Here is a 15,060-nt window from a genome sequence, read left to right on the forward strand (position 1 = left end):
CAAGATGTTTCCCTCCCCAGCTTTATAATATTCTGTTTTTGTAAGATATATCAGACTTAAAGGGGCTGTTAACGTAATTTCAGGTGACCCTATCAATGAAAAAGTTACATGTCGGATTCACCCTTTTCACTTTCATCTGAGTAAGAATGAGCATTAATAAATTTTAAGATAGAAAAGAGGAATATCTCTATAATTTTAGCTCAGACAAAAGTTGTGAATTATACAGACATGCCCCTCACTAAAACTGGAAGATCTCTGAAAATTATGTCTGTGATATCTTTAATGCTATGAGCTATATCACTGTGTACTCCGGTTCATTTAAAGTACCAGGCTGGCATTTAACCAGCTAGAGCATGCTGTACAGTACGTTTGCAAACTGTATAAGGCAAACCTTCCAGAGAAATTAATGTGATATTGATTGATTTAATTATCATATATTTTAATTTTTAGTAATTTTTCTTGCAATGAGTTCTTTCATGATTTCATTTGTTCCTCCATAGATGGTCTTCACTCTAGCATTAGCATAAACCTTGGCAATTGTAGTCTCCCACATGAAACCCCAGCCTCCATGAAGCTGAAGACAGTCTCCAGCAACCTTGTTCTCAAGGTCAGTTGCCCAGTACTTAAACATGCTGGCCATCTCAGAGCACAGCTGATTTTTATCATGAAGCTCAAGGCATTGGTCAATAAACGCACGACACACTGCAATGGAGGTCTTGAGTTCCGCAAGCTTGTGCTGAACCGTTTGAAGATCAGAGACCTTTCGACCGAATGCTTTTCTCTGCTTTACCCAGCTTCTTGTCTCTTCAAAGATTGCTTCACAGAGAGCCGTCGAAATAACAGCAATCACAAGCCTCTCTTGAGGTAGCTGGTCCATCAGTTGGTAGAATCCTCCATTTTCTTTGCCAAGTAAAGCTGAGGATGGTACACGGACATCTTCAAAAAACAGCTCAGCAGTGTCTTGACCTTTTAGACCAAGCTTCTGTAGCTTTTTCCCCTTGTGGAATCCAGGCAGGTTAGCATCAACTAGGAACAAAGAGATACCATGAGCTGCCTTGGATGCATCTGGCTTTGTTTTGGCCACAACAAGACATACATCACAAAGCCAGCCTCCAGTAATATAAATCTTGCTCCCGTTGATAATCCAATCAGAGCCATCACGTCTGGCCTTCGTTCTGATTCCTTGCATATCTGATCCAGCATCTGGTTCCGTTATTCCCAATGATCCAAGAAGAGTTCCAGCAGCCATTGCTGGTATATAGCGCTCTTGCTGCTCTTTGGTTCCATAATGGTGAAGATAGGGCATAACAATTGTTGAGTGTATTCCGACATCCATAGCTGGAGAAAAAGCATAAGACATCTCTTCATGAACTATCGCCTCATCAGTAAATGAACCTCCAATGCCACCAACCTCTGCAGGAATGTTAACTCCAAGTAAACCGTTAGCTCCCATTGCGGCCCATGCTTCTCTAGAAGGTTGGCCAGCCAACTCAAAACTCTCCTGTAAAGGTTGAATTTCCTCACGCATAAACTTCCTGAAAAAATAAAGATTTAACATATGATTTGGCCAAATATTTGATACTAGGCTTACAGTGCGCTTCGCACAATCTTCTATTTTAACTTGTGAAAATTTTCTCTTTTGATAAATAGTAAAATAAAAACAAAAAAAGTTCGCGGATTTTAAATTTAAATTTCTTGAATGTTAAAAATTTAATAAAAATCGAATTTGTTGGAGGCAAAATCAGTTTAAAGCTGTTTTGACAAACAAACAGGCAAACAGACGAGCAAAGTATATATTTAGGAGTAAATTTGATTTCAAAATACTCATAAAATTTAAATTTGGTATTTTTTTGTGAATATATATGTACCTGACAGATGCTCTTAAAACACTGTTGAAGAACAGTATGAAAACAGTACCTGACAAATGTTTTTAAAACACTGTTGAAGAACAATATGAAACAGTACCTGACAGATGCTCTTAAAACACTGGTAAAGAACAATATAAAACAGTACCTGGCAGAAGCTCTTAAAACACTGATGAAGAACAGTATGAAAACAGTACCTGACAGATGCTCTTAAAACACTGGTGAAGAACAGTATGAAACAGTACCTGACAGATGCTCTTAAAACACTGGTAAAGAACAATATAAAACAGTACCTGACAGATGCTCTTAAAACACTGATGAAGAACAGTATGAAAACAGTACCTGGCAGATGCTCTTAAAACACTGGTAAAGAACAGTATGAAAACAGTACCTGACAGATGCTCTTAAAACACTGGTAAAGAACAGTATGAAAACAGTACCTGACAGATTGTCTGAACATATCCTGCTCTGGACTGAATATGCTCCTGCTCCCTATATCTGTCATATGATCCATCTGAGCAGCGGAAGCTCTGATTAGGGATTCGGTATTCAACTGCATTGGCGGATTTTTAATCATCATTAATTGATAAAGCATTTCTGCATGAGGAACATTTACAGGGTTACTCACAAAGAATAAGACTTCAGAGACGACTGTGCGGAAGTTTTATTGTCTTTTTCCTTATTTTTACGACTACCTGCAACTGTATACTTGTTTCATTGTTAGTTAAAACATTAAAAAACTATTCCCGACATTAGCCTGAATTTAACCAATTGAGATTGTCATATCTGAAGAGTTCCAAGTTGTCTTTACAATCTCATGAATTATAGGTAACCTTCTATGTTTCCTGTGCACATAAAGCCAATTCCACATTTTGAAGTTTAATTAAAATTCAAGATAATAAAAATTCCTGTTTTTGAGTTGTGCTAAAGTTATTTGTCAAAAGCTTCTTAAAGCTTGCCATCTGGCCATGAGAGGGGAGTTTACTCAGCATATTCCTGAAAAGTGAAAAAGGGTTGGGCACTTGTTTTAAAATACAAATAATACAATAAAAGTTAAGTTTAGGATCACATTTAAAAAAGTTGACTGAAACAGTTTCTGCAAAACAATCCGGAAATAAAAACTTCGGTTAAAAGTCACGGGGTTTGGATTCCAGGAACTTTCCCGGAGGTTATCGTCTAGAATACTGCTCTTGAGAACCAGAATGTCCAAAATATTCCATTTAGTATTTCAGAAAACTTTGATGAATGTTGCAGCTTCTTTTCATATTGAAAGCAGGTTTTTGCTTAATCTCAACAATTCCTGTAGTCAACATTTTTAGTGTGGTGGTCAATTTAATACTGTGAAATACAATACTGACAATACTAAAATAGAACTGTGGCACTCGGCAGTCTTGCAGTACGTTTTGTAAAAAGCAACTTCAGCACACTGCAGTCTTGCAGTATGTATTGTAAATAGAACTGCAGCACACGGCAGTCTTGTAGTACGTATTGTAAATAGAATTAAGCACACGGCAGTCTTGCAGTACATATTGTAAATAGAACTGCAGCACATGGCAGTCTTGTAGTACGTATTGTAAATAGAACTGAAGCACACGGCAGTCTTGCAGTACATATTGTAAATAGAACTGAAGCACATGGCAGTCTTGTAGTACATATTGTAATAGAACAGCGGCACTCGGCAGTCTTGCAGTACGTATTGTAAATAGAACTGCAGCACACGGCAGTCTTACAGTACATATTGTAAATAGAACTGCAGCACACGGCCGTCTTGCAGTACATATCGTAAATAGAACTGCGGTACAGGCTTTAGCCTTTAACCTGATGTTTAAAAACAAAAAGTTGTATTTTTATCTTAAAGTGCATTAATTGCTAAATATTTAAAAAATATAAAATTTTTGTTTATCTTATGACATTTGTGATATATTAGCTTACTTTTCTTAATCTTTAGGACTGAAGTTTATGAAACTACTGCTTAGTGCACAATAAAATAACGACTCTGAGATAAGGCAGTTTTTGTACAGTGCATAGTGCAACAAGTTTAGTTTCTAGGGTTATACAGTACATATATATTATATACGTTTATCCAAAGGGATCCATATCATATACAATTTTCGCGCAAAAGATACGGAATCAGAGCTGGGAACTTTTGAATGGTGGATATCGGCCCCAGTATTAATGCTTGATTCACTCTTTTTCTTAATCTCGAAATTAATTAATGCTTGTTCTCCCCTTGTTATTAATCTCCAGATTAATTAACCGATCGGGATTAAGGTAATCCCATTCTAAAGTGTAAGGCATTACCTTTACTGATAAATATATGGTTTAAATGCATAATTGTTTATATTTAAATTAGTTTTAATACATTTAATGGAATTGAGTCCTTTCAAATCCCTATATCTTTGAAACCTGATAGTGTAAAACTTTGATATTTCAAACTTAGACTATTTAGTCTAACAGAAGTTTTAATTTGAAATATCAAAGGTCTACATTATTAGGTTGCACAATAAAGGGAGAAGAAAATTTGATTTTGTGACAACAACGATATTCTACATGGTTCTTATATTTGATATAGTATTATATATGTCATAGATTGAGCAGAGAATACATCATCGTACTCAAGTTCTAACTCGGAGTCAGGATTAGAACTGGGTTCAAGCGTGGACGAGTCGTCTTCCAGAGAAGGGGGAGGAAAGACGAACTTCGAACCAACGTCAGCTTCAGGAATATTACGAGGGGTAATTTTATCCAGAGATTGAGGCAAAGATCCTAGTGTTATATATGTATATATATATATATGTTATATATGTATATATATATATATTATTTTTAAATACTTGGGACTGTAACAAACAAAGAAAATTGAAAATATCATTCCTCAATCTTCTTGGCAACAAATCAGGGCAAAAACATTTTACAAATTATTAACAAAATTTTATTTTTCATGTTTATGTTACAAAACAAAAAATAAACAATAAATTAGAAACCACCCCTGAATTAAAAAACATTTAAAAATATTTCTTTCTAAGATTTAAGCTTTTTTTAAGTTGTCAGTACCTCCTAAGAAGTAACCACGCAAGCACTGGCATCTACGGGATGTCTCACGAAACATGAAAGTTGGTGAATAGTTTTGAATGTCTTCTTCCATATACTGTATTAGATATTAAAGACTTTTTGCAGTTAATTTATTTTAAAAAAAATATTTAACTCATATATATTTTTATGTGAAATCATTTTTACTACAATATATAACTGTCATAGAAACAGTGTTTTTAGTCTCTTTAGTATCAAACAACTTATCAAATTATGGAAGAAGACATTTAAACTATTCACCAACTGTCATGTTTCGTGGAACATCCTGTTACTTACTAAGATTAAAAACTATATCTTCTATATTTATATATATATACAGTTGTAATCTCTGTTTGTCTGTCTGTTTGTTTGTTTGTTTTTCCGATCATAACACAGGAACCCTTAAACCGATTTGCCTCACCGATTCTATGAGTTGAGTTGGCCGACTTTAATAGGGAAAAATAGTTAAAATCGTAATTTACCACCAAGTGCGGGTAAACAGCGGGAGTAAATATGAATAACCTGGGCAAGGCTGGGTTCCCAAAAACTAGGTAAATTTTAATGAAGTTATAATGATAAATCATAATTGCAAAAGTTAATTACAACAGTTTGTTATGTTCAGATATAAAACGGGTGTTAATTTGGGGCACATCTATGTATTTATAAAAAAATCATCTCCACTTGGGTATCTGTCTATTAGGATGTTTGTATGTCCCTTAGATATATCAGGAAACCTTTGACCGATTTGCTTCGAATTTTGAATTTTAAAGGTTTTCTTTAAAAATACTAATGATTGTAATACGAAGAATTTAAGAGACATCGCAAGAATTTATAAAATGTCATCTTTTTAATCTAATGGTAATTGAATGCTGCAGATATTTAAAACTGTTCCCTCCTACTTGATGGTTACAAATTTACTATCAATGTTCTACATATTTAGAGCTAAATTTAACTAGTATTTCCCTCCATTTTTAGTTAGGGGGATTCGCCTTAAAATCTATGAATCTAATGAATTTGACAAATTATGCTAAAATACTTAGAAGACGACATTTACTAATGATTTTAGTTATACTTTTCTCCCATCTATTAGCCAAGGAAGATGTGAATTCTAACTAATTTTTACATGCGCGCAAACCCATCATTAATACAATTTATGTTGTTTTCAAATATTGGGTTCAAAATATTAGGGTTTTTTTTTAGAAAGACGACTTTTATAAATGTTCCTATCTTATAAATTCTGCTATTTCAACAGTTTAGATCGAAAAAAGACAATTCATGTGGATGTAAGTTGTAAAGCGTGCAATTTGTGTTTTTTACGCGTTCAAAGAATATGCCTACAAAGTGAAAACAAAAGTCTAGATATATCATGAATACCTTTAAAAAAAGACGACTTTCATGTCAATCACTAAAATTCAAGTTACAGACAAAAATATGGTTTCATTCGCAAAAGTTTATTTCTTGGTAAGTGTAAGTTTGTTAAAACAATTTCAGAAATATTTGATTTGTTGGCGTGTATATCAATACAAGACGACTTTTCTATATTTTTTCAAATTGATTTACATGTAAACAAAGAGAAGCTGTTGATTGACAGCTTCTATTTGTTCAAAGTGAATAAATAGTAAAGTGGAACAGACTAAGGCAACGACGACAGGTTGGGCCATAAGGTTTTATTTGGTTTGGAAAAAGGAATGGAATAAACCTGAATCGCACCTCTCTTAATATATTTAAAGCTATGTCTAGTTCTCAACTCTTAAATCTGTCAAAATACAAAGGTGAAGACCAAGAGATATATTTCGAAGATCTAATTATTTTTCGGTATCACAAATTCTGCATTCCTTGTTTTACAGATTATGCATGCAGGCATTATTGTGCTGTCTGAAATTATTTATTGTACAGTAAAATGGCTAAAATTCACTTCTAAAATCTTAATTTACGTTAATCTATATTTAAGTTAAATACAAATTTATTATTATTATTTGTATACAAAGGGAGTCCAGTTTCTGTTGTATACTGTGCACTCGGTACATACCAATTTATATATATATATATTATTTTTAAATACTTGGGACACAAAATGTCGTCATCCTATTATGATGATTTTGGCCCACTTTAGTATTTATTCACTTTTCTATTTGTTTCCATGTTAACGTGTATCCATGCTGTTTGAAAGCTTGGTAGAAATCAAAAGTCGTCTTTATTGCATTAATATATTCGACGACAGCTGTATTAATAAAACAAAGTTATTGCCCATCACTGGTAGATTAATCACTAGACCTCTTTCACTCAAAAGTTTCAACCTGAACACTTTTAAATGTATGGATCGATATAGTGTAAATCGGTTTACATGAACTATATATTCATTAAGTTTAGAAGATTAACCACTAAACAGCTTAATCCCTTCGAACTTAAACCAACCCTCCATTTAAAAGTTTAAAGCTCATTTTAACAAATAAATTAGGCTGTTGTGATTACGCAGAAATGCTCAGGATTTTCATATCTGAAGACACAGGTAACTTTTTTCTTTTGTTTTATCATTGAGAGGTGAGTTAGATAGCTCTAAAGGGGAATGAAATTCATACGTTTTATGGACAGACAAATATGCTAATTTATTTATTGACGGATTGAAGAAACTATATAAGCGTAATTTCAAGTTACTCTCCATGCATAGATGCATGGCAATGTCAGATTCACAACGGTACCCTTGAAACCTTTTAATATGGAGGTATAGTTGTTTCTCGAGGGTTGAAAGTGATAATTTCTGATTTTTCCTTTATGTGTTTCTGCATGAGAAATGCGCAAGTCACTTTTTTAGAGAAACTCCAATTAGACATAAAGAGTTTTCAAAATTATAAACATTCAAATTCAAGCTTGATGAGACAAAGATTTTAACCCTATAGGCAGGGGGTCTGAATCTGAAAAAGTCCTTAGAGAATAGGTATAGGGTTAAAATGCTTGTCTTTAGCCCAATTTTTCAAGGCCAGCTCAGTGAAAAAAATTAGACCGATAACTTTAATATTTCTGGTTATCACTGTAGTAAACAAACAGCTGTTTTGCATTTTTCTCCGGAAAAAATATGAAAAAAATATTTACCTGTATAAGGAGTCCATCGAAAAGTCTATTGCGTCAGTAAGGGATCTGGAGGAACCTGAGTTTTCAGCTAGAGACAGAAATTCTCAGGTTTTATGAATTTATTAAATTATATTTTATAATGTACAGTGACACTCATTAAACTGTGGAATGCAATGCTTAACATTAATCTTCCTGTACCACAGTTTTGTTAGATATATAATCGCATTAGACTTTTTTTCATTTCGTTTGTTCATCGTTTGTGAGCGACCCAATTCGTTCTTTTTTTTAATCGTTCGGAATAAAATTTATTTAGTTCATTCTCAAAATGATTGCTCATTTTCTATCTATTTCGTTCGTTTTCCCACTGCACGATTGTTCAGTAAAATCGTTAGTTCTGTAAAATTGTTCATTCAGTAATCGTTTATACAATGAAATTGCTCTTTAAAAAAAGAGTAATAGTTTTTTTAAAAATATTGTTCGAAAAAATCGTTCTTACAATAACAAAACCAATAATTTTTAAAAAAACTTTGTTAAACAGATCGTTTATTTATTAATAATAATAGTTTTTTTTTCAAAAATATTTTGGAAAATTTGAAAAAAATATAGTTATTTTGCTCGTTTTTTTCTGAACAAATCTACACATTTCATCAACATTTCGTTTGAAAAATTGAGTTCGTTCACAAAAGCGATGCCCACCTCTCAGCTTTATGAACAGATTTTTGCCGAATTTAGATTCCTTTTCTTCCAATTTTGAATTAAGGATGCCGTGGGTAGGTCCATAGATGCTGTACGAGATCTTGAAGAGCCTGAATTTTCAGCTAGAGATAGGAATACACAGGTCTTTTTATGATTGGTACAACTAAATGTTCAGCAATGAGGGGGGGGGGGGCAAATTTTTTAAATGATGAAAATAAAGAATTTTGTAAAACATTTGAGCATGTGCTTAAATAATTTTATTTAGACTTCTAAACTAGATTTTACATCTACTTGTGTGTAATCAAATTAAAAGCTGTCTCTTTCATCTATACTCACATTAAAACTTCTAAAAAAAGTTGCATAAGGTTTCTAAACGTTTGCTCAATTTTACAGTGTCGCAACATCGTTATCTCTGATTTCACCTCCCTAACTCACTCAAACTGTATTGTAGCCCTTGGCATTTACATTTTAGAAACATATAGCATTTGCTTTTAGCTTAAGTTTTAAAAAAAGTAATTGGCAAAGTTATCAATTATTTGCAGGTAAGAAAATGCAATCGTTGGATCACTGTAAACTGCATTTAAACTCAAGTATTTGTAACATTTTCTACAGGAGGCCGTCGCAAGGGCCATAGATGCTGTACGAGATCTTGAAGAGTCAGAGTTTTCAGTTATAGACAGAAATACACAGGTCCTTTTCTGTATTTGAAATTCAATTTTAATTATTTACAACTATACTTTACAGGGAAGTTTAGAGTATTTTACTTTACCAAGGGTTCCCAACATCAATATTGCCTTCAACACATCCACAGCGCAGCGAGGGATGTTTTGTAGGCAAAATTGGTCGAGGGAAAACGTGGTTAAGTATTATTTTAATTTCCCGAAAAAGTAGTTGTATACAGTTTTATCGTCTTTTGAGATGCAAATGGGCGAATTTTTTCACGAAAACTTCGCAGAGCGGGTCGTTATTTTACTTAACTGTTTTATAGGGACATTAAGTGATTGAACCTCCCACCACTCATAGGTCATTAATGTTGGTCATAGGTGGTGAACAATTTGATTTACATCTGTCGACACATTTTAAATAACTTTAGTACATTTTGAAAATTTTTACTGTATTAGATTATGACAGTTTTTTTCATTGTGGTTTACAGAGAAAATATAGAATATTTCATTTATCAGATAAAGGTTTAAAGGACACTAATTTCAGCCATCTCATTAAATGGAGGCTACTTTGAAATTACCTCATACAGTCCCTTTAATCATAGTTTCTTTAAGGAGGCAGTTGGAAGATCAATTGATTCTGTTCGGGATTTAACAGAACCTCAGTTTTCAGCTTAACAGTTAGAAATACAAAGGTCCAGGAAAATTCCACTTTATTTATAAACTTGTATTTTCAGTAATTTTAATTCTCCAAAATATTTCGAAAATACTAAATCATTAAAATTAAGACATTAGATATTAAAGTGTCAAATAAAAAGATTAGAGATCAGTGGGGAGGGGGGGGGGGCTAGTTAAAATAAAATAAATTAATAAGGTTAAATTTTAAAATAGATGGCGTTGTTAATCTTGAATGCCTGAAATCAAATATAAATCAGAACTATTGTGTTGAAAATCTCGGGATCAACAGTATTTACTTTAATTCAAAGATCAGGCATTGATCCTCACATCTAAAAGTGTCCACATTGGATATCAAGATAAAGCATTCAAGCTTAACGATACTCAACACAAAAGTTCCAACATTTTGATTACACTCATAAGTGTAACATTGGGGGTGAGCAATAGTCCTCTTGCCCCCTCCCAGATCAGGTGTGGCAGGTTAAAAAATGACCTAACCTAACCATCTTCAAAAGGGTGTTTTCCCTCAACCCCCCTTCTCTAAGAAGCGCCTGAGTAAGCGCCTGATCAAACTGTAGAATATTTTGATTGTAAATTCTCAATATTTTTTTTTCTAGGAGGCAATTGAAAGAACAATAGATGCAGTCAGAACCAGAGTTCTAAATAACAAGAACTAAAACATTGAACTATATATTATCCATTGTGTAAATGCATCTTTAATAAAAGTTTAAGATAAAAAAGAAAAGAAAATCTTTTCTTTTCTTATCTAACATCTTTAACATTTCGTTCTAAGAGAATTGTTGATTTTGGTTTGGTTATACACAGTTACATATTAATATTTAACAGTCTTAAAAAATGTTGATGTTTTGCTTACCGCATTTATTTACTTCATAAACTAAAATAGTTTCTAGGAATAAAGTTTATCAAAAGCAAAAAAATGAGTGCAAAATCTAGACTTTTTTGATAAGATGAGAAGACCAAAATGGATTAAAGTTTTTTTCCCGGAAACCCTTAATTTTTTAAAAACTTTTTAAAATTCCACGGGCAATGTCAGGCACCAGGCACGACGGGAGTCACTATGACTATGAATAATAATGATTAAATTTCTTGTATTCAAGGTTTAGCGTATTTTGAATCACCCTGAGTACAAATCTCTATTTCCATTAGTTTGAGGGTTATATCAAAGGGACTGTAAACTTTATTTAAAGGGTTAATCAGTTTACAGCAGTCCTTAGGATTCATTTACTTTTTATGCCGATCCGGCTTCTGGTGGGTCCGGAGTCAGGTTCAGCACATTTAATGATTTTTTCCCGCTTGATTTTGTGTGCTGAAATTTTGCGAACCATTAAGGGATTTGTAAATTTTTGTTATTCTTTATTAGTAAACGATTTTAAATCTGTTCAAAGAGCAACATTTTTGGTTTTGGTTGATATTCAACCTAATTGGATTCGGATCCAGGGTGCCAACATCTTGCGGATCTTAACTTGAAAACGCCAATTTCGTTCAATTCTTTCTGTGACAGTAATCTGCACGTTACTTGCACAGAGGAAACACAATTGAAGATTATTGATTTTTCAATAGAAATCATAAAAATCCTAAAAGTTTGAAGCAAAATCATAGGAGTTGGAGTAAAATTCCAGGGTTTACAGTTTTGATTTCAGGGTTTGGAGTAAAATTTTAGGGTTGGGAAAAATTATCTCAGGGGTTGGAGAAAAATCCCAGGGTTTGGAGTAATGATCCCAGAGTTTGGAGTAGAATATCAGGGTTTGGAATAAAATCTCAGAGTTTGGAGTAAAATCCCAGGGTTTGAAACAAAATCCCAGGGTTTAACGCAGAATCCCAGGGTTTGAAGCAAAATCCCAGGGTTTGGAGTAAAATCCCAGGGTTTGGAGTAAAATCCCAGGGTTTGAAGTAAAATCCTTGGGTTTGAAGTAAAATCCCAGGGTTTGGAGTAATGATCTCATGGGGTGGAGTAAAATCCCAGGGTTTGAAGCAAAATCCCAGGGCTTGAAGTAAAATCTCAGGGTTTGAAGTAAAATCCCAGGGTTTGAAGCAAAATCCCAGGGTTTGATGTAAAATCCCAGGGTTTGGAGTAAAATCCCAGGGTTTGGAGTAAAATCCCAGGGTTTGGAGTAATGATCTCAGGGTTTGGAGTAAAATCCCAGGGTTTGAAGCAAAATCCCAGGGTTTGAAGCAAAATCCCAGGGTTTGATGTAAAATCCCAGGGTTTGGAGTAAAATCCCAGGGTTTGAAGTAAAATCCCAGAGTTTTAAGTAAAATCCCAGGGTTTGGAGTAAAATCCCAGGGGTTGGAGTAAAATCCCAAGGTTTTGACAAACAAAAAAATCATTGAACGCAAATTTATTTCATCTAAAGTTTAAGCAGTTAGCATGTTTATATAATCCGCCAAGAAGATCAAATCAAGCAGACCATTGGCAGATTCTGAAGTGTATTTTTAGTAATTTAGCCCTTGCTAGCTTGGATGCTTGGGAAATGGAAAGATGGTTTTTAGATCTGTACCTGTAACAAAAAAGTTATTGGCGTTTTAAGATCTTAAAAACCGTCCTGTGCACTACCCTTGGCATTAAAAAAGAAAAACCCTGTTTAGAGTTAAAAAGGTTACCCAGATGCCATTTTGAATAAATATTTACTAAACTATAGTAGTTTCTAGGAATAAGGTTTATCAAAAGTCAAAAATGAGTGTAAAACTTTTTGATGAGATGAGAAGACCAAAATGGATTAAAGTTTTTTTTTTTCTGAAAACAGCCGACATTTTTTTGTATTTTACAGTGTGACATGGAAACTCATTTATTTGAGATCAGACAGAGCTTTCAATGGTACTGTTTTGAATCACACATGCACTTTTTTTAAAACCTACCTAGCAAAATGTCTAGTTGCGCGCCTAAGTTGTCCCCTCTTGTTATTAATCGTCAGTTTAAATTCAGGGGCGGATACAGGGGGGGGACATTCGCCCCCCCCTCACAGATTCAGGGAGGGGCGTAGCCCCCCTGAATTTGGAATTTTTGTTCCTATTTTCAGAATAGCTTTTCAATATGCTTAAGGGAAAGAAACCCTAGCGCAAAACACGAAAAATATCTGTCTTAATAAACTATAATGTGTGAAAAGTTAAAATCTAGTTTAATCCTTTAGTCATTAATTTTGACTCTTTTTGAGTCTTTTAAGTCAAAAAATTTTTTCGCGTGCGGCGCGATTTTTTGTTCCTAATTTTGAATTTTTTTGTTCCTAAAAAATCTTGCCCCCCCCCCCTTCCACTTAATCCTTCATCCCCCCCTGATTCCGGGTATAAATCACAAAAATAATTTCAAGAAGTGAATGGGGGTCTGCTTTTTTTTTGTTCCCTAAAAAATCTTGCCCCCCCCCCCTCACTTAAATCCTGTATCCGCCCCTGAGCTTAATTAATCGATCGGGATTAAGGAGAACCCATTTTGAAGTTTTCAGCAATGCATGTAATATATGTTAAGTATGTAACACATGTCGCTTGATCCACTAGATCAAAACTTATGCAAACATTTTACTACACAACTTCCGTAGCACCCAACACCGAAAATTAATTAATATTATTGTCTCCTGTAACTCTTTAAAGCTTATTAGCTATCTGGGGTTCTAGGAAGAGAGAGCACTTTGAATTGTGAAAAATGTGTATCTTATATAACATCGCACCAATTTTTTTAATTTATTTACCACAAGCATGAGAACATAATGTGTGTCATTTATTTTGAAGAAGTTGTTCTTTATGAAATATGTCAAAAAAAGATTATAAAATTACATGTTTGCAATAAAGTTATATTTTAATTAAAAACAACAAATTTTTGGAAAATTATTTATTTTCTTTAAAATTCTAGAGACACCTAGCGGTGTCTTTACACAACACCTGTAAATCACATGATTCTTAAGCGGTTTCTTATACAATACATCTAGCGCCACTTAACACTGTAAATTAGAACTATAAGTTACAATAAAATTAAGCTAATCGTCATATGTTATTTTTATAAAATGAGTTTAAAAATAATTGTGCAAGCTTTTACTTACAATTAATTGTAATCGAACAGTAATATTTAAACGGACAGGGGTAACCAAGAGGGGCAAAAAAGGGAGGCTTATCAAGAGGGGTACAAAAAGAAGGCACAACAGGGGCTGACCATTAGGGGCACAAAACAGGGGTCTTACCAAAAAAGGGCCTACCAAGAGGAGTCCAAAGGGCCACAAAGGGCACCCCAGACTAACCAGAGTGAGGAGCATTCGGTTTCTTCTATTTGAAATCAAACGTGTTTTGGTCTTATTTTCAATAATCATTTACTTTACGGATTTGTTTATTTTATACATTTTCATTCAAAATACATATGCCAACAAAAAAGTATTTTATAAAAAAGGCTAACAAATTATGTTTAATGGGTCAAATTGTGATCGAAAGTCACAGCTTTCTGGAATATTGACAGAACCATTAAATCCACGTGAGGGGGGGGGCTTACCAAGAGGGGCACAAAGGGGGGCTTACCAAAAGGGCACAAAAGCAGGGCTTATCATGAGGGGTGCAAAGGGGGGCTTGACAAGAGGGGCGCAAAAAAGGCTTTACAAGAGGGGCACAAAAAAATTTATTTTGATTCATCAATATTGAAACATGATTTCCTGTATTCTTATTGGTTTACATGTCTTAGTGCACTGAATCTAAATCAACATTGTTATGTTCTGTAAAATAAATCAAAAAAACTTATTATTTTTCTTAATCAGACATCAAAAAAGAAATAAATGTAACTGAAACGTTAAAAATTCAAGTTTGATTGAATTGGGTTCCCAGATTGTTTTTTGAAAATTTCCTGTTCTATTTACAATGTACAGTGGTCATGTATCTAGAGATGTGACTTGCACCGGCTGGGGTAGACGGTTCGAACCCTGCTACTTCAATAATTTTATCAATGGAAATACTTATATCTTATACATTAGGACTAATTTAGCAGTTTTCTGCCACTGTAGCTCAGAGTGGCAGGGTCTGTGCACCCATTGATA

The 15,060-nt window shown here is 33.8% G+C and overlaps 2 protein-coding genes across 3 annotated transcripts; one reads left to right on the forward strand and one right to left on the reverse strand.

The window, feature by feature from the left end:
- Window positions 1-418: 418 nt before the first annotated feature.
- On the reverse strand, window positions 419-3,851 carry LOC111696514 (long-chain specific acyl-CoA dehydrogenase, mitochondrial). The gene is made up of 4 exons (XM_023466124.1): window positions 3,798-3,851; window positions 2,774-2,861; window positions 2,306-2,418; window positions 419-1,535 (listed from the first exon to the last, which is right to left on the reverse strand). Exons 2-4 carry the CDS (start codon window positions 2,855-2,857, stop codon window positions 440-442), a joined length of 1,293 nt encoding a protein of 430 aa, XP_023321892.1. The 5' UTR covers window positions 2,858-2,861; window positions 3,798-3,851; the 3' UTR covers window positions 419-439.
- Window positions 3,852-5,212: 1,361 nt separating this feature from the next.
- On the forward strand, window positions 5,213-10,815 carry LOC111696491 (uncharacterized). Of its 2 annotated transcripts, none has more exons than XR_002764097.1 (7): window positions 5,213-5,485; window positions 7,393-7,443; window positions 8,034-8,111; window positions 8,764-8,841; window positions 9,312-9,389; window positions 9,977-10,056; window positions 10,654-10,815. XR_002764097.1 is itself a non-coding variant. In XM_023466101.1 (7 exons), exons 1-6 carry the CDS (start codon window positions 6,330-6,332, stop codon window positions 10,037-10,039), a joined length of 414 nt encoding a protein of 137 aa, XP_023321869.1. In that variant the 5' UTR covers window positions 6,106-6,329; the 3' UTR covers window positions 10,040-10,056; window positions 10,654-10,815. The 2 variants fall into 2 exon arrangements, 1 of the variants encoding a protein (XP_023321869.1); XM_023466101.1 differs by lacking the exon at window positions 5,213-5,485 and adding an exon at window positions 6,106-6,395.
- The last annotated feature ends 4,245 nt before the right edge of the window (window positions 10,816-15,060 follow it).

This window comes from Eurytemora carolleeae, unplaced genomic scaffold, assembly GCF_000591075.1.
Source record: "Eurytemora carolleeae unplaced genomic scaffold, Eaff_2.0 scaffold199, whole genome shotgun sequence".
Taxonomy (NCBI): Eukaryota; Metazoa; Arthropoda; class Copepoda; order Calanoida; family Temoridae; genus Eurytemora; species Eurytemora carolleeae.

What these genes read in the sequence shown, in the direction of transcription:
- LOC111696514 (XM_023466124.1), bottom strand. Translation starts at nt 2,857, where the DNA reads ATGCTGAGTAAACTCCCCTCTCATGGCCAGATGGCAAGCTTTAAGAAG. An exon ending in TTAGCACAACTCAAAAACAG is followed by an intron (nt 2,419 to 2,773) that starts GAATTTTTATTA and finishes CCGCCAATGCAG; the next exon opens with TTGAATACCGAATCCCTAAT. An exon ending in ATGTTCAGACAATCTGTCAG is followed by an intron (nt 1,536 to 2,305) that starts GTACTGTTTTCA and finishes TTATTTTTTCAG; the next exon opens with GAAGTTTATGCGTGAGGAAA.
- LOC111696491 (XM_023466101.1), top strand. Translation starts at nt 6,330, where the DNA reads ATGTCAATCACTAAAATTCAAGTTACAGACAAAAATATGGTTTCATTC. An exon ending in TTTCATATCTGAAGACACAG is followed by an intron (nt 7,444 to 8,033) that starts GTAACTTTTTTC and finishes TACCTGTATAAG; the next exon opens with GAGTCCATCGAAAAGTCTAT. An exon ending in CTAGAGACAGAAATTCTCAG is followed by an intron (nt 8,112 to 8,763) that starts GTTTTATGAATT and finishes TTTTGAATTAAG; the next exon opens with GATGCCGTGGGTAGGTCCAT.